We start from the raw sequence: 21215 nt of genomic DNA on the forward strand, positions 1-21215 counted from the left end.
AACCAGGGGGACAGGCCCGGGGAGCGAGGGAGGGCCGCAAGGAGGGGTGCGCAGTGGAGGGGTTGTACGGGGATGGGCTGGAGAGCCGGTGGGTCGGTGGGATGGTGGGGGCGGGGGAGGGGGGCCAGCGGAGGGGCTGCGGAAGCACCTGCCTCCCTGAAGCTTCGTGTCTCCCAGCAGGTAGAACAGAAGTCCTCAGCGACTCTGCTGCTGACCTGGGGCCTGGAGGATGTGGAGCACGTGTTCTCCGAGGAGGATTACCACACGCTCACCAACTACAAAGCCTTCAGCCAGTTCATGAGGTGCGGGAGGGCTGGCGCGTCCTGGTGACCAGACGCGTTCACTTAGGGAGGCCCTGAACCCCTCTAGAGTCTAGATAAAGGCTAAGAGACTGCTCCCCAGAGAAATGCACAGCGCAGACACACAAAACTGCGCACAGAACTCCAGAGATGTCCCGGACTCCTACAGACCCAGGGACCCCAGGCAGGACCCCTGCACGGGGGGTGGGGCGGGGGGGGGGTTGGGTGTCATTCCTGTGCTAGGTGAGAAAACTCTCTAGCGACAGAGCACAGCGAGGGCCGACAGACCCAGTTTTCCCGAGTCACTTCTCTCTAGACTGAGGCTCAGAGAGAATATCAGTGTGGCCCGATTGCCTGGTCATCCAGGCCCCCGGCCCTTCCTCAGGACCCCGTGAGCATGGAGAACGCATCGCTGGCTGGGGAAGCTGAGCTTCAGTGACTCCCCAAGTAGAACAGGCCAGAGTGGACAGGCCTTCCGGGGAGCAGGTGCTTTAAATAGCGGAGTCCTCTGTGGGTACAGGTCCTGGCTCTGTCTGGGGCCCAGTTTCTTCTTTAATGTTCAGTTTCTGAGTCTGTAAAATCAGCCCCGTCACACCATGTCCCTCATAGGGGGTCTTGCGGGGAGTTGCTGGGGTAAAGAAAGCCCAGGGCACTCTCAGGGTCTTCCCAGGCCCCGCCGGCCCCGGCCCCTCCGGGGAGTGTGCCATAGTGGGTAGCTGTCCTCGGTACTGTGTCTCCCCTGCCTCACTGCTTAGGACAGTGCTTTTGTGATCACCGAGGTCACCTGTGTCCTCATGAGACTTTTAACACCCCACCACAGAGCTCCACCTGCCACCCTTTGGGCTCCACCTGCTGGCACCCATTCATCAGGGCCCCGGGAGCTTCCTAGAAAAATGCAGAGGACGTTGGCAACATGCAGTATTAATTAAAAAATAGTTTTTTCTTTTTTCTTTTTTTTTTTTTTTAAATTTTTTTTTTTAATGTTTTTTATTTATTTTTGGGACAGACAGAGACAGAGCATGAACGGGGGAGGGGCAGAGAGAGAGGGAGACACAGAATCGGAAACAGGCTCCAGGCTCCGAGCCGTCAGCCCAGAGCCCGATGCGGGGCTCGAACTCACGGACCGCGAGATCATGACCTGGCTGAAGTCGGACGCTTAACCGACTGCGCCACCCAGGCGCCCCAAAAAATAGTTTTTTCTTAACGTTTATTTGCTTTTGAGAGAGAGTGTGAGCTGGGGAAGGGCTGAGAGAGAGGGAGACCCAGAATCAAGCTCCAGGCTCTGAGCTGTCAGCACAGAGCCTAAGGCAGGGCTCGAACTCACAAGTTGTGAGATCGTGACCTGAGCCGAGGTCAGACACTTAACCGACTGAGCCACCCAGGTGCCCCTACATGCGATGCAGTATTATCTTGAGTATGAAAGGCATGATGCATGAGAAAGTGTTTTATGAACCGTCAGATAATCTAAGTATCTTTACTGATATCTTTTTTTGTTTGTTTCATCCTTTGTTATTTTCTGAGAATTTGTTTTCTTTTTCCCTTTTTTTATATTTTTTATTTTTTTTTCTTTTAAGCTTCTTATTTACTTTAAAAAAATTTTTTTTAACGTTTATTTATTTTTGAGACAGAGAGAGAGAGAGAGAGACAGAGCATGAACGGGGGAGGGGCAGAGAGAGAGGGAGACACAGAATCCAAAGCAGGCTCCAGGGTCTGAGCCGTCAGCCCAGAGCCCAACGCGGGTCTCGAACTCACGGACCGCGAGATCGTGACCTGAGCTGAAGTCTGACGCTTAACCCACTGAGCCACCCAGGCGCTGTTCTTTTTTTTTTTTTTTTTTTTTTTTAATTTTTTTTTCAATGGCTTCTCCCTTACTTTTAAAGTGACCTCATTCCTGGGGCACCTGGGTGGCTCAGTCGGGTGGTTAAGTGTCAGACTTTGGCTCAGGTCATGATCTCACGGTTCGTGGGTTCGAGTCCCGCATCAGGCTCTGTACAGAACACTTGCTCAGAGCCTGGAGCCTGCTTCGGATTCTGTGTCTCCTTCTCTCTCTGCTCCTCCTCCGCTTGTGCTGTGTTTCACTCTGTCTCTCAAAAATAAGTAAATATAGGGGCGCCTGGGTGGCGCAGTCGGTTAAGCGTCCGACTTCAGCCAGGTCGCAATCTCGCGGTCCGTGAGTTCGAGCCCCGCGTCAGGCTCTGGGCTGATGGCTCGGAGCCTGGAGCCTGTTTCCGATTCTGTGTCTCCCTCTCTCTCTGCCCCTCCCCCATTCATACTCTGTCTCTCTCTGTCCCAAAAATAAATAAAAAAAAAGCGTTGAAAAAAAAATTAAAAAAAAAAAAAAAAGTAAATATAAAAAGAAAAACGAAAAACTTAAAGTGACCTCATTCCTAACAGGCCGTATTTTCGCCACCCGGGAACTCTAGCTCGTTCACAGACTCGGTTGCTGAGGGGGAAATGGCAGTGTTCCCGGACCATCTGGGAAGGTTCTGAGTCTTCTGCTTCTGTGTTTCCAGGCCCCTGATTGCGAAGAAGAATCCTAAGATCCCGATGTCTAAGATGATGACCATCCTTGGGGCCAAGTGGAGAGAGTTCAGTGCCAACAACCCCTTCAAGGGGTCGGCAGCCGCCGTGGCGGCGGCCGCGGCGGCGGCGGCCGCAGCTGTGGCTGAGCAGGTGTCGGCTGCCGTCTCATCGACCGCCCCCGTAGCACCTTCCGGACCCCCCACCCTTCCGGCACCTCCTTCTGCTGACACCCAGCCCCCACCCATCCGAAGAGCCAAAACCAAAGAGGGCAAAGGTGAGGAACTCTTCGCTCAGAACAACGGCCGCCCCGCTGTCCCGACTGCGCAGCCCCGGATTAGAGCATACGACTGTCTTGTCTCCCTGGCCCTGACTGTCACCGCAGAGACGCTTTCCGGGAAGAGGCTGCAGGGAGACCAGAGGCCCCCGTGACCTCCGTCGTTCCAGGGTGTCGTGACCTCTGCTCTTTGTCCCTCACCCCACTCCTCGTTCAGGTCCAGGCCATAAAAGGCGGAGTAAGAGCCCCCGAGTGCCCGACGGACGCAAGAAGCTTCGGGGAAAGAAGATGGCGCCACTCAAAATCAAACTAGGGCTGCTGGGTGGCAAGCGGAAGAAGGGAGGCTCGGTGAGCGGCCCCTGAAGTCCGCTGGGCGCTGGGGACGGGGGGGGGGGGGGGTCCGGACGCAGGGGTCCACGAGGGAAGCCGGAACAGGAGCCAGAGGCCTGGGGCGGGCAGTGGCGTGAAGCCGGCCTCCCTGACCACCACGGGGCTACGGGCAGTATGTCTTTCAGAGCGACGAGGGCCCTGAACCCGAGGCTGAGGAGTCGGACCTGGACAGCGGCAGCGTCCACAGCGCCTCGGGCCGGCCTGATGGCCCTGTCCGCACCAAGAAGCTAAAGAGAGGCCGGCCAGGGAGGAAGAAGAAGAAGGGTGAGGGCTGCCCGCTGTGTGTGGTTTTGACAGCCTGCCTTCCTGCCGTTCGTCCGTGATCTTCGTTTTTCCACGCCGTCTCCTTTATTCAACCCTTCTCTCTCCCCGTCCTCCCTCTCTCCTCCTCTCTCCGTGCCCCGTGCCTCCCCTGGTGTGCGCCGCAGTCCTGGGCTGTCCCGCAGTGGCCGGGGAGGACGAGGTTGACGGCTACGAGACGGACCACCAGGATTACTGTGAGGTGTGCCAGCAGGGCGGGGAAATCATTCTGTGCGACACCTGCCCTCGTGCCTACCACCTCGTCTGCCTTGATCCTGAGCTTGACCGGGCTCCTGAGGGCAAATGGAGCTGCCCCCACTGCGTGAGTACGCGGTGCCCTCGGGGACCCCAGCCCCCCCCCCCCATCTTCTTCCTGCCCGCCCCTCCCCCCCGTGCTTGGGTTGTTCGGCGCCAGACGTGTGAGGTCCCGGCATCCTGGTTCCTCGCCCCCTCTGCCTCCGCCACCCGAATCCACGGCCTCGGAAACTGAGGTGTCCCGCCCCTTCGTTCGCACCCACCTCCTCCGCGCCTCTAGGGTTTAGGTGGCCCGTCTTGGCCTCTGGCTTCCGGTCTCGCCGCTCACGTCCTTGCTTCCTTCCACCTGTCTCTGTCTGTCCCTGGCCTCCCAGGAGAAGGAGGGGGTCCAGTGGGAGGCCAAGGAGGAGGAGGAGGAGTACGAGGAGGAGGGAGAGGAGGAAGGGGAGAAGGAGGAGGAGGACGACCACATGGAGTACTGTCGCGTGTGCAAGGATGGCGGCGAGCTCCTGTGCTGTGACGCTTGCATTTCTTCCTACCACATCCACTGTCTGAACCCGCCCCTGCCTGACATCCCCAACGGTGAATGGCTGTGTCCCCGATGCACAGTGAGTGCGCCCGCCCCACGGCGTCTACTGGCGGCCTGACTCCTCTCCCCTCTCTGGGATCCAGACACCCAGCGCTCTCCTCTCCCCTCCCCTCCCCTCCCTTGCCCTTCGACTCCCCCGTGGGGCCCCTGTTCTCCTGCTCTAACGGTGGGCTGTGTTTGCCTCTGTGTCTCCTCCTCACGCGTGTCTCCCCCCGAAGTGCCCCGTGCTGAAAGGCCGCGTGCAGAAGATCCTGCATTGGCGGTGGGGGGAGCCACCCGTGTCGGTGCCGGCGCCCCAACAGGCGGATGGGAACCCGGATGCCCCACCCCCCCGCCCCCTTCAAGGCCGATCCGAGCGAGAGTTCTTTGTCAAGTGGGTGGGACTGTCCTACTGGCACTGCTCCTGGGCCAAGGAGCTTCAGGTACGAGGCCCCTCCTCTCCCCCTCCTGTCACCCCCTTGGCCGCTGCTGTCACTCGCTCGCCCCTCGGGCGCCGCGGTCCCACACCCCTCGCTCGCCCTCACGCTAGGCCTCTGGCCCTCCTCCTGCTGTTGTCTCCACGTGTGGTTCTCTGGCTCTCCAATCCTGTCCACGTCGGCCTCCCTTAGCTTTCCTCCTTCGAGAAAACCTAGCCTTCCTTAGCTCACTGTCCTTCTGTGTCTGTGAGCACGTGTTACCAGCACCCTCAATCTTGCTGATCTCTTCCCTGCGTCCTTTTGCTCGTTAGGCCCTCGCCAGGCCCTGCCTGTTCTGCCTCGCGCACTGTCCGTTCTCCCGCTTTGGCTTTCCGCGTGTCTCGCCCCCTTTCACAGCCCCTTCCCCGGGCCGCTCCCCCCCGGGGCCCTTCCCTGACCCCCCACCCCACTTTGTCCTCTTCGGATGCCGGGACCATCTCTCCCCTGTCCTCTGCGTCCCATCAGTTGGAAATCTTCCACTTGGTGATGTACCGGAACTACCAGCGGAAGAACGACATGGACGAGCCCCCGCCGCTGGACTATGGCTCTGGCGAGGACGATGGGAAGAGCGACAAGCGCAAGGTGAAGGACCCACACTACGCGGAGATGGAGGAAAAGTACTATCGCTTTGGTATCAAGCCGGAGTGGATGACCGTCCACCGCATCATCAACCACAGGTGAGCCTGTGGCCCGTGGGCAGGCCTGCCGGGCTGGGCCGCTCGTGGTGGCGGCCGTGGCCCCGCGTTCATATTTGTCCGGGAACCAAACGCCTGCTCCCGCTGGATGACTCCCTTTGGGCCTGTGTCCTCAATGGGACAGACCAGGAGGAGAGTCCGGGTGGGCGCGACTCTTCTGTTGTCGCCTCTAATCTAATGACACGCGAGTCTGGGTGTCGGGGCACGAAAGCAAACGTGGAAAGCGTGGTTTAGCCAGGCCACTGTTTGTGGTAGCAGTCCTTTCTTCGCGGGACTTGTTACCGCCCGGCGTTATTCTAGGTGTTCACCCATTTCGTTGCTGCCTTCCACGGCAGAATATGAGCTCCGTGAGAACAGGGTCACTTGTCTGTTTTGTTCACTGCTGGATCACCCCTGCCCGGGACGGTGCCTCACCCCTCATAGGCGTTCAGTCGATACTGATGAGACGAACGAACGATATAGGAGCCCAGGGATGTTTTCTGATAGTTGATTTTTAAATTTTTTTGAAGTCTTTATTTTGAGAGCGAGCACAAATGGGAAGGGGCAGAGTGGAGGGGGGGGAGGACAGAGAGAATACCAAACAGAGCCCAGCGTGGGGTCTGAACTCACGAACCACGAGATCATGACCCGAGCCGCGACCAAGCGTCAGGCATTTAACCGACCGAGCCACCCGGACGGCCCTGATAGTTGATCGTTAAGAAGCCATCCGGAAAAAGTTAGGGCGGTCTTCGGCCATCCTGCGTTCCCCTGCAGTGTCCCGCCGTTGAGGATGAGGTGACAGATGCTACGTGTTTGCTGCTGACCGCGTTTGTTAACGATCTCCGTCTGTTTGGTCTGTGTTCTTTTTCTCCTCCTGCTCCCCCTCTTGGCCTTCCGCCCCACAGTGTGGATAAGAAGGGGAATTACCACTATCTGGTGAAATGGAGAGACCTGCCGTACGACCAGTCCACGTGGGAGGAAGATGAAATGAACATCCCTGAATACGAGGAGCACAAGCAAAGCTACTGGCGACACCGGTGAGGGAGGCAGGTCGTGGGCCAGAGGGGGTCTGGGGCCGGGGCGTGAACGCTGACCCTCAGGCTGAGCGGAGGTACAGTAGGGACAGGCGCCCCACCTGGCGCGAGGGCGGGGTTGTCCGCGGTGGGGCCGCTAAAGAGGCGGCGTGAGGAACAGAGGGAAGATCCTGAGTGACGGGGAAGAGGGTGCTGGGGCCGGGGGAGGGTCGGCTCGGGAGGTGAAATCGAAGGGGCGATGGCGAGGAGCCTGGGGGAAAGGAAGCGGGAAGTCAGGTTGAGGGGAAGCGGGATGTAGGTCTGGAGGGGTTCAGAAGAGGGCGAACACTCAGACCCGCTCTGTCCCCAGAGAACTAATTATGGGGGAGGACCCGGCCCAGCCCCGCAAGTACAAGAAGAAGAAGAAGGAGCTGCAGGGCGACGGGCCTCCCAGCTCTCCTACGAACGACGTGAGTCCTCCCGCTTGGCCCGTCTCCCGTCTCTAGAACCACGCTGATGGACAGTTTCCCAGGGGCTGTGGACAGGACTGCCCAGTTTCTGCGAGCTCTCTGAGCGGTAGCCCCTCCCTGCCGTGTCCAGCCTTGTCCCGGGAGTGGCTGGGAATTCTGGCAGTTTGCGAGGAAGCCGCTGGAAACAGCAGCACGCAGGGCTCTCCCGCCGCCAGCCACCTCTGTCGTGCTGCCGGGGCTGGCTTTCAGGAACGAGGGGGAGGTCCTGGAGACCAGAACGTTCACAGGCTCAGGCCTAGTGGAGGCAGTCGTCGTCCACCTCCGCGTCGGTGCCAGGGCGAGGGCGGAGGAGACCAAGGACCCGAGGGGCCCCGACCGTCCCCTTGAGCGTCCGGACTCCTTGCCTCCACAGCCCACGGTGAAATACGAGACTCAGCCACGGTTTATCACGGCCACGGGAGGCACGCTGCACATGTATCAGCTGGAGGGCTTGAACTGGCTGCGCTTCTCGTGGGCTCAGGGCACCGACACCATCCTGGCCGATGAGATGGGGCTGGGCAAGACCATACAGACCATTGTCTTCCTCTACTCGCTCTATAAGGAGGTGCTGGATGCTGGGGCCCCCGAGGGGAAGAGCGGGGAGTGGAGGGCCCTCGAGGGCAAAGGATGGCAGGGAGGAGCGTGGCAGCCAGAGGACTGGGGTCACATCCGGACTGATGGTCCCCCCTACCCTCGACCCCCAGGGCCACACGAAGGGTCCCTTCTTGGTGAGCGCCCCACTCTCCACCATCATTAACTGGGAGCGGGAGTTTCAGATGTGGGCACCCAAGTTCTACGTGGTGACCTACACGGGGGACAAGGACAGCCGGGCCATCATTCGGGAGAACGAGTTTTCCTTCGAAGACAACGCCATCAAAGGTGGCAAGAAAGCTTTTAAGATGAAGGTAGGCCCCTCGACCTTGTCTTCTCTAAGACCCTCAGCTCTGTTATTTCTCTGCCCCATCCCCGATTTTAGTTTCTCGGCGCTCTCCCTCCTTTCCTCCACCTACTCTCACGCTTCTGCTGTCCTGTCCTGGAGACGTAGGGCGTCCATTCTGTCCTCACTGGCCACGTGTTGGTGGTTCGTCCTCACTGGCCATGCGTTGGTGGTTCGGGGGCCACGTTCAGGAATCCCTGCGTGGAGTCAAAGCTGGAGGACGGGCCATCTGGCTCCGCTTTGGCAATCGCGGCCAGGATGGGGTATCTGGTAAAGAACAGGGGTGGAGGTCTAGGCGCCTGGGTGTCGGGTGGCAGCCGAATGGACAACGGCTGTGTTGGCAGAGGGAGGCCCAGGTGAAGTTCCATGTGCTCCTGACATCGTACGAGCTGATCACCATTGACCAGGCAGCACTCGGTTCCATCCGCTGGGCCTGCCTTGTGGTGGATGAAGCCCATCGGCTCAAGAATAACCAGTCCAAGGTGAGCGAGATACCCAGAGCTCAGAGTTCTGCTCTACTTCTAAAAAGGAAAGTTCTGGACTTCCTGTGGTCCGGAAGGCAAGATGCCTGGGGACCTCCGGTGGGGAGAGAGGGACAGACTAGGGATTTGGGGCCTCTCATCCTAAAGGGAACCGGAAAAGTGGATACTGTGGTCCAACCACTTGCCAGTAACGGGCCCGTTCTCCCGCCTTTCCTTGCCCCACTTTCTAGTTTTTCAGGGTCCTCAATGGCTACAAGATAGATCACAAGTTGCTGCTGACAGGGACTCCATTGCAGAATAATCTGGAGGAGCTTTTCCATCTGCTTAACTTTCTCACCCCCGAGAGGTTTAAGTAAGTGACTCAGCAGGGTGGTCTGCAGAGATGAGAAGTGGAGGGACGGGGAACCTGAGTGGGCAGAGGATTCATCTAAGTGAAGAATGGAGCCTGAGGTCAGGGGCAAAGAACCTGATGGGCTTTTCAGTTCCTTATCTTCTTCTGGCTGCTAGCAATCTGGAAGGCTTCTTGGAGGAGTTTGCTGACATATCCAAAGAAGACCAGATTAAGAAACTGCATGATTTGCTCGGGCCGCACATGCTGCGGAGGCTCAAGGCTGATGTCTTTAAGAACATGCCAGCCAAGACGGAGCTCATTGTTCGGGTGGAGCTGAGCCCCATGCAGAAGTGAGTTGAGAGCCGGGTGACCTGGACCCGGGGCTCGGGTTTGGTGGCAGCTTTCCAGGACGTGGCGACCCAGGGCGCCCTCATCACTGCCTCCTTTATTGTGTGTCTTCCGCGCCCTGGTCTTTAGGAAATACTACAAGTACATCCTGACTCGGAACTTTGAGGCCTTGAATTCACGAGGTGGTGGGAACCAGGTGTCGCTGCTCAACATCATGATGGACCTTAAGAAGTGCTGCAACCATCCCTACCTCTTTCCTGTGGCTGCTATGGTGACGCACGCACTGGGGGCTGATGGCGCGCTAGCTCTCTGAAAACGGGGCGGGGGGGGGGGGGGAGTGGAGGCGGGGCAGGGGGCGTGGCACGGAGTTTCTGGGAGGAGTGGGAATGTGCAAGGCGTGGACGCTGGATTTGGGCTTTGGGCATTCTGGGCACAGAACACGGGAACGGGTTTCCTGATCTTCCCCTCCCTTCTCCTCCCTTTGCAGGAGTCCCCCAAACTGCCCAGTGGGGCTTATGAGGGTGGGGCACTTATTAAGGCATCTGGGAAGCTTATGCTGCTGCAGAAGATGCTGCGAAAGCTGAAGGAGCAAGGACACCGAGTGCTCATCTTCTCGCAGGTGAGCCGGTCTGTAGCTGTGTTGACTTCGGGCCGGTCCCTTACCTCGGTCCTGTGGCCACCACGGTATGAGAGGCTAGGAGATCACACCCTGGAGGGCGTCTGGTCTGGCTGCATTCATCTTGGCCTCTGATCCCTGTTCTTAACTAAGGTTGTGGAAAGTCGTCGGCCGGCTTCTTTTAAGCCAAATGGGGAAAGGGGGAGGGTGGGCCATCTGTCTGCTCAGGGCCGTCCCTGGGACTGGAACTGTTTCTTAACCAGGAGCGGGACAGGAGAGCCCAGAGCTCTTACAAATCTGATGAAAGCGATAGGTTCGCTCTCTGGAAATCTGCACGGACAGTTATGTACAGATTTTCTGGGCATTCGTAGGTTTCCCCGAAACCTTTTAGTGGGTCTCAGAGGAGAATCTCTGCCTCAGGAGACACAATCCTGAGCCCAGCAAGTATGACCAGCACGTGGGGCTTGAAGAACACGAAGAGGGAGTGGGCGGGGCGGCAACACCAGTGGAGCACGGGACGGGGCTGGCGGAAAGTGGCGGAAAGTGGCGGAAAGTGGAGGGATCGTGGTTGGGGTGAAGACGGGGCCCATCCTGCTGCTCCGTCATTCCAGACTCCGTCCTCTTCTCTTGGCATAGATGACCAAGATGTTGGACCTGCTAGAGGACTTCTTAGACTACGAAGGCTACAAGTATGAGCGCATCGACGGCGGCATCACTGGGGCCCTGAGGCAGGAGGCCATCGATCGGTTCAATGGTGAGCGGGAGAGGCCTAGGCCCCACTGTGCGGGCAAGGCCCATGCCTCCTGTGCCTAGGTTCCCAGCATGGCGGGCACTTATTTGCCACCCCGCTTCCGAGCTGGGGGTGCGGTTGTCTGCGGTCAAGGAGTGTCTAGTTAGCAGGGGCACAGAACTCTACAGGTGCTAGTTAGCAGGTGCCTAACCTCTTTCTCTGCCCCCAGCTCCTGGTGCCCAGCAGTTCTGCTTCCTACTGTCCACCCGGGCCGGGGGCCTGGGCATCAATCTGGCCACTGCCGACACTGTCATCATCTTCGATTCCGACTGGAACCCTCATAATGACATCCAGGTGGGAACTCGCCTCCTGGAGCCTCTGCCCCAGTTAGCAAGGAAATGTGGGCTCTGGGCAGAGAGTGTTGTGTCCTGGGGTCAGAAAGGAAGCTCTCGGGAATAGATGAGCCTCCGTTCCCAGGCACGTGAGCTGCGTCGCAGGCCCTGCCACCCCCCCGACCCCAGTTCATCCCCACTGTCTCCTTGCCCCTGCAGGCCTTCAGCCGTGCTCACCGGATCGGCCAGGCCAACAAAGTGATGATTTACCGGTTTGTGACTCGAGCGTCCGTGGAGGAGCGCATCACACAGGTGGCCAAGAGGAAGATGATGCTCACCCACCTGGTGGTGCGGCCTGGGCTGGGCTCCAAGGCGGGCTCCATGTCCAAGCAGGAGCTGGACGACATCCTCAAGTTCGGCACCGAGGAGCTGTTCAAGGATGAGAACGAGGGTGAGAACCTTTTCCTGTGGCTTCTGGAAAGCAGCCCCCTGCCCTCACGGGAGCACTTCTCTTCTGAAACCCTTCCAGAAACGCTCCCCTGTGCAGCCTGGGGAGGAAGGTCGGCCTCTCTTCTTACACGGAGGGTTGAAAACAACCACAAATCTCTAGACTCCCGGGGAAAGGGTCTTCTCCCCTTTGAGCTCCTGGGAAAAGGAAGCAGATTGGAGGGTTTTTCACTGACCCTTTGCTAAAGTTCTGCCCGAGGTTCTGGTTGGAACTCAGGGTCCCCCCTCGTTCCCGGTCTCCACCAGGGGAGAACAAGGAGGAGGACAGCAGCGTGATTCACTACGACAATGAGGCCATCGCGCGGCTGTTGGACCGGAACCAGGATGCGACAGAGGACACCGACGTGCAGAACATGAACGAGTATCTGAGCTCCTTCAAGGTGGCGCAGTACGTGGTGCGGGAGGAGGACAAGGTGAGAGGCTTGGGGTCACAACGCTGTGTAGCCTGGGGCCACCTCTGAAGGGTAGAGTCCCTTATTGGACCTCGAAGTAGGAGGCTCCCCTTCCGCTCTTGTCTTTTATGTGCTCTCTTCCCGCTGCACCCAGCAAAGGGCAGTAGTGGACCTCAGACAGGTTGTCTCCCTAGCGGGCGAGAGCAGACTTTGCGGAAGACTTAGGCGAAGAAAGTACCGATAGACACAGAAGGCGGTGCCGCGGTGGCTCTGGGTGAGAGCGAGAGGGACGCAGAGGGCGCTGGAGGAGAGGTTTAGGAGACAGGCAGGTGGGAGCAGAGGAGAAGCACGTCGCGGGTAAGAAGGAAGGAAGGTGTGCGATGCCCGGGAAATTCACGCAGAGTCCAGGAAACCGGGCGGCAGGGGAGCAGGGGCTTTGTCGCGGTGCAAGCCCCGGGCGGGCGAAGAGGGAGGCTGCCAGCGTTCGTTCTGCTGCCCTTCAGATTGAGGAGATCGAACGAGAGATCATCAAGCAGGAGGAGAACGTGGACCCCGACTACTGGGAGAAGCTGCTGAGGCATCACTACGAGCAACAGCAGGAAGACCTGGCCCGGAATCTCGGCAAGGGCAAGCGGGTTCGCAAGCAGGTCAACTACAACGACGCCGCTCAGGAGGACCAAGGTGAGGACCGCCCCCGACGGAGGAGCTGGAGAGGGCCGAGGAGGAGTCTGGAGGCCGGGGTGCATTTAGAGGGCCGTGGAGGGGCAAGAGGCTGGGAGGGGTCCGCGGGACCTGCCAGGAGGCCAGGCGGCTTCGTGCGCGGCCTCAGCCAGCTGGTGGCTGCAGAGGCCCCGTGTGGGCACCCGGGGTCCTCGCCTGGTGCAGGACCTGCGGGAGTCGGAGGTGAGCAGGGACGAGGCGAGCGGCGATCGGACACCACGCTGTTCGGGACGTGGCCCCCGAGTCAGACTGCGGCAGTCACCTGGCATCACCAGGGGGCCCGGGGCCGGAGAAGGGGAGGCCTCCAGGCAGAAAGGGCTTATCCCGGGAGCCGTCGCCAACCACTGTGCTGCCTCCCCACAGACAACCAGTCCGAATACTCCGTGGGATCGGAGGAGGAAGATGAAGACTTTGATGAGCGTCCGGAAGGTGGCACCTGTTTTCCTGATTTTCCACCTTAACCCTTCCTGTTTCCCTCCCGGAGCCCTTAAGTCCCCTGCTTTTGTGCAAACAAGTGCTTTTCTGGAGACGCACTAAAAGGACGAGATAGCCACGATCTCTCCACTGTTAAAACTTGGAGTATGTGATCACACGGGCTTAGATGGCTCGATGAAAAATCGAGAAAGCTTTACATTCCCATGGGTAACCTGGCTCGCATCGAGTGTCTGTTGCCAGGGTGTTAACGTGACTGGCTTCTTCCAGACCCGCCGGGTTGGTAGGGCTGAAAGTGCCACGTGACCCAGGCCTTGCCTGGGTTCTGCGTCCTGTGGGCTGGGGTGCTGAGAAGGACCGAGGGGTGGAGGAGGTGGGGGCCCCACTAACCAGGTCACCCTCCCCCTCCACACACACACCCAGGGCGTCGACAGTCCAAGAGGCAGCTCCGGAACGAAAAGGACAAGCCGCTGCCTCCCCTGCTGGCTCGAGTTGGGGGCAACATTGAGGTGAGAGCCGGGCCCAGGCCCCCGCGTGTTCCTTAAGGAGAGGATGAAGCCGGGAGTGGGGGACCGAGGCCGAGTCGCTGAGGGGAAGGACCAAGAAGCGAGATGCTGGGACGCTCACGGCCCGCTGCCCGCTTGCCCCGACCCTCAGGTGCTGGGATTCAACACCCGGCAGCGGAAGGCCTTCCTCAACGCCGTGATGCGCTGGGGGATGCCACCACAGGACGCCTTCACCACGCAGTGGCTGGTGCGGGACCTCAGGGGCAAGACCGAGAAGGAGTTCAAGTGAGTGCGGGCACCCGGGGTGGAGCTGCACGCGAGGGTACGAGCCGTGCGTGTCCACTCCTTCCTCTTGGCCGCCACGTGATGCGACCTTACTCAACTGATTCATCACGCTCCCCTGCCACGCGGCGTTTTCTGGCTCGGTTTCCTGGGGCGTGGACTCAGCCTGCCCACCTCCCCTCAGCCGAGCCTAGAGCAGAGAGGCCTGGCTTCCTCCCCCACAGGGCAGGTGGTTCAGACAGGAACCTTGCCCCGGGCTGGCCTCGCCTCACATTTGCTTGGTAGGGGAGCTGGTGGACGGGACGAAGAGCTGACTGATGGGGCCTAGGAAGGACGCACCGAGGCCACGGAGACCGTGGAGACACAAGGGGAGGGGCGGAGGCGGGAGATGGGGTTTGGAGGGCTGGTTGCGGGGCGATTGAGCGGCCCTGGGAGGACCCCTGGGGGCACCCTGGAGGCACCGTGGGAGTTTAGGGTTCAGGGGATGAGGGTGACATCCTCGCTGGCTGCTCGGGCCCCTCCTGAAGCTCTCCTAACCTGCGTCCCTCCCCACGCTCCCCAGGGCCTATGTGTCTCTGTTCATGCGCCATCTGTGTGAGCCCGGGGCAGACGGTTCTGAAACCTTTGCTGACGGGGTCCCTCGGGAGGGCCTGAGTCGCCAGCAAGTGTTGACCCGAATTGGAGTCATGTCTCTCGTCAAGAAGAAGGTACTCGTCTCCTTGGCCAGAGTCAAGCTGGCCACCTAGGCTCCGTGACCCCTCTGCCTGGCGACCCCGAGTTCTGGATTCAGGCTGGCGGGAGAGGAGACCCGGACGGGGCTGAGCTTCCTGTGTGTCCAGCGCCCGCAGCTGACCCCTGTCCCCCCACGGTCCCGGTGCCCCTCTCAGGTGCAGGAGTTTGAGCACATCAATGGGCGCTGGTCGATGCCCGAGCTGATGCCCGACCCCAGTGCCGACTCTAAGCGCTCCTCCAGGGCCTCCTCTCCTACCAAAACGTCTCCCACCACCCCGGAGGCTTCTGCCACAAACAGCCCTTGCACTTCTAAACCTGGTAACGGGGGTCGGGACGCAGGAGGGGTGGGCAGGGAGCCAGCGCCCCGTGGGCAGAGGAGTGGGAGACAGCGTGGGGTCTCTGCCTGCCCCCTGCAGCTACTCCGGCTCCAAGTGAGAAGGGAGATGGCGTCAGGACACCTCTTGAAAAGGATGAAGCGGAAAACCAGGAGGAGAAGCCCGAGAGGAAGATCGAGAAGATGGAAACAGAGGTGTGTGGCTGCCTGGCTCCCCCAGAGAAGGAGACAGTCAAGGTCTCCGGAATCTCTGCTTCATCCTGACCCCATGGTCGTCTTCTAGGCCGACGCCCCTAGCCCAGCCCCGTCGCTTGGGGAGCGGCTGGAGCCAAGGAAGATTCCTCTAGAGGAAGAGGTGTCTGGAATACCAGGAGAAATGGAGCCTGAACCTGGGTACCGGGGGGACAGAGAGAAGTCAGGTGGGTTCATGGGCTTAGGGCTGATGAGGGGCCTCGAATGTGGGAGTTCCCTCTTCCGGGGTCAGGGGATGAGGGTGACATCCTCCCTTCGTGTCCCCTTCCCCCTCCCACAGCCACAGAGTCAACGCCAGGAGAGAGGGGGGAGGAGAAGCCATTGGATGGACAGGAACACAGGGAGAGGCCGGAGGGGGAGACAGGGGATTTGGGCAAGAGAGGTAATGGGTGGAAGGACTGGACACCTGCGTCCCTGGGGAATCGGGTGGTGGAGTCTGGGGGCCAAATGCCTGGGTCCTGGGGGCGGGGGTACCGTTTCAGAGCCTGTCTGGTGCAGGGCGGGGTCTTCGGGGCTGGGAGGAGCCCCTGCCGAGGTGTGAGCTCTGCCCCGTCTGCCCCAGCAGAGGATGTGAAAGGGGACCGGGAGCTGCGACCGGGGCCTCCTCGGGACGAGCCACGGTCCAACGGGCGGCGCGAGGAGAAGGCGGAGAAGCCTCGGTTCATGTTCAACATCGCAGACGGCGGCTTCACAGGTGGGGGGCTGTCCCTGCCGCCTGCTCCTCACTGGGATGCGCTCATCCTCATGGGCACTGTCCCCTCCGGCTGTCCACACCCCTCACCTCCGCCCGGCTGCCGAGCTGGCTGTGGTTCCCCGAGTCCTGACGCCCCGTCTCTGTCTCCTGCTCGCTTCTCAGAGCTTCACACGCTGTGGCAGAATGAGGAACGGGCAGCTATTTCCTCGGGGAGACTCAACGAGATCTGGCACCGAAGACACGACTACTGGCTTCTGGCTGGGATTGTCCTGTATCCTTTGATAAGAACGCAAGAAAAAAAATAGTTCTCCCAGCCCGGAGAGGGGAGCTACAGAGAAAGAAGAGTTCGCACCCAGGGAAGGGGGGCCGTGCCACACTTTGGGGGAGATCAGGTCAAAGGGAAGGAGTGATTTTTGGTCTTTAAAAAATTTTCTTAATGTTTGTTTAAATTTTTGAGAGGGAGAGAGACAGAGCATGAGTGGGGGAGGGGCAGAGAGAGAGAGGGAGACACAGAATCGGAAGCAGGCTCCGGGCCCTGAGCTGTCAGCACAGAACCCGACGCGGGGCTCGAACTCCCAGACCGCGAGATCATGACCTGAGCCGAAGTCAGACGCTTAACCGACTGAGCCGCCCAGGCATCTCGGAGAGAAGCGTTCGTAGCGCAGCGCATCCCTGTTAAATTCCTTGACGGCCCCTCCCTCGTCGCAGCCACGGCTATGCACGGTGGCAGGACATCCAGAATGATGCTCAGTTTGCCATTATCAATGAGCCGTTTAAAACCGAAGCCAATAAGGGGAACTTCCTGGAGATGAAAAATAAGTTCCTGGCCCGGAGGTTCAAGGTGGGGATCAGAGAGAGAAGGAACAGCGTTGAGGAGGGGGTTGGGTCAGAGGTGGGACCAGGTCTGTGGGGAAGGTTGACACCGTGAGGGTGGCAGCGACGCCGGGGGCCCAGAGCGGAGCGTGACCTCGTGGCCGTGCTGGGTTGTCACGGTCCATCCCGGTGTGAGGCTGGGGTGCTCTGGGCCGGCAGCGAGGGCAGCGTGGGGCCGCAGCGCTGCCCCCCCACCGGCCCACGTTCACCCTCCCGCCGGGTCCCCAGCTCCTGGAGCAGGCGCTGGTGATCGAGGAGCAGCTTCGGCGGGCGGCCTACCTGAACCTATCGCAGGAGCCGGCGCACCCCGCCATGGCCCTCCACGCCCGCTTCGCCGAGGCCGAGTGCCTGGCCGAGAGCCACCAGCACCTCTCCAAGGAGTCGCTGGCGGGGAACAAGCCGGCCAACGCCGTCCTGCACAAGGGTAAGGGCCGCGGCGGCCCCGCGCGGGGGAGGGCCCACAACGCTGCGTAAGTCTTCACCCCGCACCCCTCAAAATCTTCCCACCCCTCTGACCCCTTTCCCCTCTGAACCACCCCCCTCTGACCTCTAACCCCACCCTGACCCACCCGGCCACCCCGTGGTTCTAGCCTCTAGGGTTTGTGCGAGCCAGCCCTCGTCCGCGCCCACTAGCGGTCACACCAGTGCCCAGTGGAGGGACCCTCCCCCCTTCCCCAAACTCCGTGAGACTGTGCCGCGTCCCCTCCACAGGGCGGAACTTCTTCGTTGACCCACACGCCTGCCATACCGCTAATAGCACCCTCTCCGGGGCCTTGGCCTGTGTGTAGCCCCCAAAAATCCTTCCCGCCCCCGGTCCCAGAAATCACGTTCCTCACGTCTCGCTCGCCCCACAAGACAGAAACTGCCACCGTCCCACCCTCTGACCCTGCCCCACGAAGCTTCCCGTTGACCTTCACCCCTTTCTCCCCAACCCTCTCACCCTACTGATAATAGATTAAGTTCCAAAGCCCTCTAACCATCTAATCCTGTCTGACGTAGTGACTGACTCCTGGCCCCCTCGATTCCTGTTCTAATTCCTTGAATCTGTAATGCTGATCCTCTAACCTCCCTCCCCCTCACATATTAAAACCCTGATTCCTCGAATCTTCGACACCACTTACCACCTCCCACACCTCCTGACTATTTCCTCCCCGTCCTCCCCACCCCCAAAACCTCACTCTTGCAGTATGGGATGTTCTGACAACTCCCCGCCCCGTGTCTTCCAATGTCCGCCCCCCCCCCCCCCCCCCCAATCTCCCTTTTCTCCGTATTCCCGTTTCCTTTCCTCTCTCTCCATCTGTGTTCTGGTCTCTCTGATTCTTCACCTGATGCCTTTTCTCCACCCCCCCCCCCGCCCGAGTCACTCTTTCTGTCTACTCTGTCATTTTCTTGACCTCTGGTTCTTTGGTATCTCTGACCTCCTCCTCTCTCTGTCTTTCTGACTGTGTCTGTCCACCTGACTCCTCGTCTTTTCCTGGCTCCACCTCTCCCTTTCCCTGTCTTTCTCTTGCCCCTCTTTCTCCGTGGCCCGGGCCCCAGTTCTGAACCAGCTGGAGGAGTTGCTGAGCGACATGAAGGCGGACGTGACCCGCCTGCCCGCCACGCTGTCCCGAATACCCCCCATCGCAGCCCGCCTTCAGATGTCCGAGCGCAGCATCCTCAGCCGGCTGGCCAGCAAGGGCACGGAGCCTCACCCCACACCGGTAACCCTCGTTGTCCCAACTCCACTTTTCCCCGTGGGCGCTCTCCTGCCCACGTTCCCGTCGACTCTAGACCGTGCGGAAAACCGCCTTGCTCCAACACGCTCCCCACCCTCGAGGCTCCCTGCGTCTATGCCACGCGCTCAGTAGTTCTGGAGTTGACCCGTGTTCACCCTACGGCGTCTTTTCTCTCTCAGGCTTTGGCGCCTCTAACGTGGGCTTGCTCTCTCTTGCAGGCCTTCCCCCCGGGTCCGTACGCTACTCCTCCGGGGTACGGGGCGGCCTTCAGCGCCGCACCCGTAGGGGCCCTGGCCGCCGCAGGCGCCAATTACAGCCAGATGCCTGCAGGGTCCTTCATCACAGGTCAGCCGGGGACTCCTCCCCGCTCTTCCCGGTTCTCCTCTCCGAGCTTCAGCCCCGCTCAGCTGCCCGTTTACTGCTCCGGCCCATCCCGCTTACGGGCACGTGTCCACTGTTCCACGGAGTGGAGTCGTGCTGGGCTCTGGCCTTCCCACCCTTTAATTTCCCTTCCAATGCCGTTGCCAAAAACCTAAGGCTTTCAGTGGTTCTGTGGCTGGGTCCTGCTTACCCAAGCCTCCCCCGTCTGGGTTACTTCTGGGGAAGAGAAGCTGAAGTCAGGAGGGTGGGTAATGGAGTTGGAACGTGAGAGGGGTTCGCCCTCGTCTTCCCCCCACCCCGCCACCCTGGAAAATCACAAGGGGCACGAGGTAACCTAGCAGTGAAGCGCTCTGGCCGGGAAGCCATGTCTGGGAGCGGAGTCAGGATTGACCCTTCCTCACCCCCTTCCCACACAGCCGCCACCAACGGCCCTCCGGTGCTGGTGAAGAAGGAGAAGGAAATGGTGGGGGCACTGGCGTCAGACGGGCTGGATCGGAAGGAGCCCCGAGCCGGGGAGGTGATCTGTATAGACGACTGACCGGACCCCAGGCCTGCCCATCACCCAGGCCTCGTGCCCGGGGCCGCCCCCCAGCTCAGGCTCTGGGACCTGCGGCCAATTCTCCACCTTCCCCACCCCTGGGGCCACCTCTGGGCTAGGAGCCCCCCTACCCCTCTCTACGACTCCTCTCTTCAAGAAGGGCCCTTTGTCTCTCCCTCCTCCCGTGCACCTTTCCCACCACGCTTTGAAGGCCGTGCTGGTGCGAAGAGGTCTGGGTGGGAGGCGGTTAGCGGGGTCTTCTGAGTCCCTTTCTCCCCCCGCCCAACACACAGCTTCTGGATATGTGGTTGTGGGGAGGAAAGAGGTGGAGCCTCCCCAGTCTTTACTCCTGCAGTACGAGCGCCATCCCCTGCGGAGGTGGGGGTTAGCCTTGCCTGGCCTTTAGGAACTTTGTGGGGGGCGGGGGGGGGGGACGGCTCTGAAGAGAGGAGGGGGACTTGAGAGAGGGAGGAAGGGAAGAGGAGGGGTGGCTGCATGTTTCCTTCCCTACCTCCCCCCCCCCCACCATGCTGAGGGCGAGCAGTTAAAGGGAGGGAGCCCACTCCCGGTCAGCCTCGGAATAAAGCCTCAGAATCACTGGCTGTTACCTCCTGCGCACCGGCATCTTGTGTTGGGAATCTGCCCCTCTCCCTAGGGACCAAGGACCACACCCCCCCCCCCCCCCCCAGAGAGAGTAACGGTTGGGCGATACTCCTTCAAGCCAAAGAGGAGCTCCCCAATCTGTTCTAGGGATCCGGGTAACCTAGAAAGGGTGGGAGAAAATACTACAGGCCAGACATGGGGGAGCCCCCGGCTCTTGGGTTCAGGTTCTCAGAGGACTTCTGCCCTCCCTCCTGAAGGCCTGAACACGGACTACATTTGAGTGGGTCAGGCAGGGGGCCTCGTCAGGGGGACGACCTTGCCTTTGGGACCAGAACGAAACAGCGGGGGGCAGGCTGGGGAGACACGGGCATACCCTCCCCCCCAGGAGGGGCCGGGGAGGGGGGCAGTTTGCATGGCGAACCCCTACTTCCTCTTCGCTGCCCCTCACTTTCTTGCTGCCCCCTTCCCAGTCTCTTCACTCCCCACTCCTGGGCTGTCCCCATCCCCTCTTCTGTATCAGGTGTATTGGTTGTACATATAAATTATACTTTCCTTTCTGTGTGCTCTGTTATTTTTGAGTGGGGGACTTCTTTGGTGGTGGGGGGGAATAGGGAAAGAAAGGGTACTGCTTTCTGCCATTTCGTGTTACCCATCTTTCTTTTCCTTTCTTTTTTTTTAATCTCCTGACTTCCTGTTTCTTATTTTTCCTTGGATCACCAACTAAAATTCCGAGGCTCTTTCTCCCACCCCAACCCTGGTGTGATGAACTCAGTGTAGAGATGGAGGGTGAGGGAGCAGCAGGCTACCACGCAGCCCTCAGGCTGAGATCAGAGACCAGGTAGGGCTTCCTGGGCAGGGGCGAAGTGGGCGGAGGGGACTGGGCACGATTCTGAACTGCCTCCCATCCTTCCTTTTCATCACGCTTTCCACCTTCAAGTTGCTGAGTTCCTGTAGGAGTCAGTAGAGTTCAGTCCAGCCTCGCAGGCTCAGTTCCAAGTGGGGGAGCAGAGCACCTTTTTTTAAAAAAGGAGTCGGGGGGGGGGGGTCATACTTGCCAAAGATCTGAACTGCTAGATACTTCCTTGACACGTACTGTTCATGACCAGCGCCGCTCAGAGGTTGAGACCAGACACTTAGGTTTTGAGGCTAATGTGTTAAAAAAGAAAAGATCTACCCAACCAGCATTTATTGAGC

At 59.9% G+C, this 21215-nt stretch overlaps 1 protein-coding gene and 1 non-coding gene across 16 annotated transcripts in view; both read left to right on the top strand.

Moving 5' to 3' along the window:
• The window catches only part of CHD3 (chromodomain helicase DNA binding protein 3), a 26349-nt gene extending 5771 nt beyond the window's left edge, over window positions 1–20578 (top strand). Inside the window, exons 4-40 of one of the 15 annotated variants that reach the window (XM_058703997.1) lie at window positions 178–302; window positions 2813–3096; window positions 3314–3444; window positions 3600–3750; window positions 3915–4108; window positions 4416–4649; window positions 4849–5052; window positions 5551–5762; window positions 6665–6796; window positions 7143–7242; window positions 7655–7846; window positions 7986–8186; window positions 8563–8700; window positions 8931–9052; window positions 9208–9381; window positions 9509–9650; window positions 9867–9998; window positions 10632–10749; window positions 10955–11079; window positions 11277–11508; window positions 11811–11977; window positions 12460–12637; window positions 13040–13105; window positions 13532–13617; window positions 13766–13899; window positions 14459–14603; window positions 14784–14946; window positions 15045–15157; window positions 15246–15381; window positions 15495–15596; window positions 15777–15908; window positions 16071–16179; window positions 16617–16749; window positions 17010–17251; window positions 18321–18484; window positions 18718–18844; window positions 19297–20578. In XM_058703997.1, the coding sequence (XP_058559980.1) occupies window positions 178–302; window positions 2813–3096; window positions 3314–3444; window positions 3600–3750; window positions 3915–4108; window positions 4416–4649; window positions 4849–5052; window positions 5551–5762; window positions 6665–6796; window positions 7143–7242; window positions 7655–7846; window positions 7986–8186; window positions 8563–8700; window positions 8931–9052; window positions 9208–9381; window positions 9509–9650; window positions 9867–9998; window positions 10632–10749; window positions 10955–11079; window positions 11277–11508; window positions 11811–11977; window positions 12460–12637; window positions 13040–13105; window positions 13532–13617; window positions 13766–13899; window positions 14459–14603; window positions 14784–14946; window positions 15045–15157; window positions 15246–15381; window positions 15495–15596; window positions 15777–15908; window positions 16071–16179; window positions 16617–16749; window positions 17010–17251; window positions 18321–18484; window positions 18718–18844; window positions 19297–19537 (5781 nt within the window). In that variant the 3' untranslated portion in view covers window positions 19538–20578. Of the gene's footprint in view, window positions 1–177; window positions 303–2812; window positions 3097–3313; window positions 3445–3599; window positions 3751–3910; window positions 4109–4415; window positions 4650–4848; window positions 5053–5550; window positions 5763–6664; window positions 6797–7142; window positions 7243–7654; window positions 7847–7985; window positions 8187–8562; window positions 8701–8930; window positions 9053–9207; window positions 9382–9508; window positions 9651–9866; window positions 9999–10631; window positions 10750–10954; window positions 11080–11276; window positions 11509–11810; window positions 11978–12459; window positions 12638–13039; window positions 13106–13531; window positions 13618–13765; window positions 13900–14458; window positions 14604–14783; window positions 14947–15044; window positions 15158–15245; window positions 15382–15494; window positions 15597–15776; window positions 15909–16070; window positions 16180–16616; window positions 16750–17009; window positions 17252–17492; window positions 17728–17967; window positions 18485–18717; window positions 18845–19296 lie in introns of those variants that run through there. The other 14 variants (XM_058703996.1, XM_058703998.1, XM_058704001.1 and 11 more) reach the window with 14 other exon arrangements.
• On the top strand, window positions 14033–14172 carry LOC131498653 (small Cajal body-specific RNA 21). Its single transcript, XR_009255533.1, has one exon. It is a non-coding gene; the product is annotated as a small Cajal body-specific RNA 21 (non-coding RNA).
• Window positions 20579–21215: the final 637 nt, after the last annotated feature.

The sequence above is a fragment of the Neofelis nebulosa genome, chromosome 16 (genome assembly GCF_028018385.1).
Source record: "Neofelis nebulosa isolate mNeoNeb1 chromosome 16, mNeoNeb1.pri, whole genome shotgun sequence".
Classification (NCBI taxonomy): domain Eukaryota; kingdom Metazoa; phylum Chordata; class Mammalia; order Carnivora; family Felidae; genus Neofelis; species Neofelis nebulosa.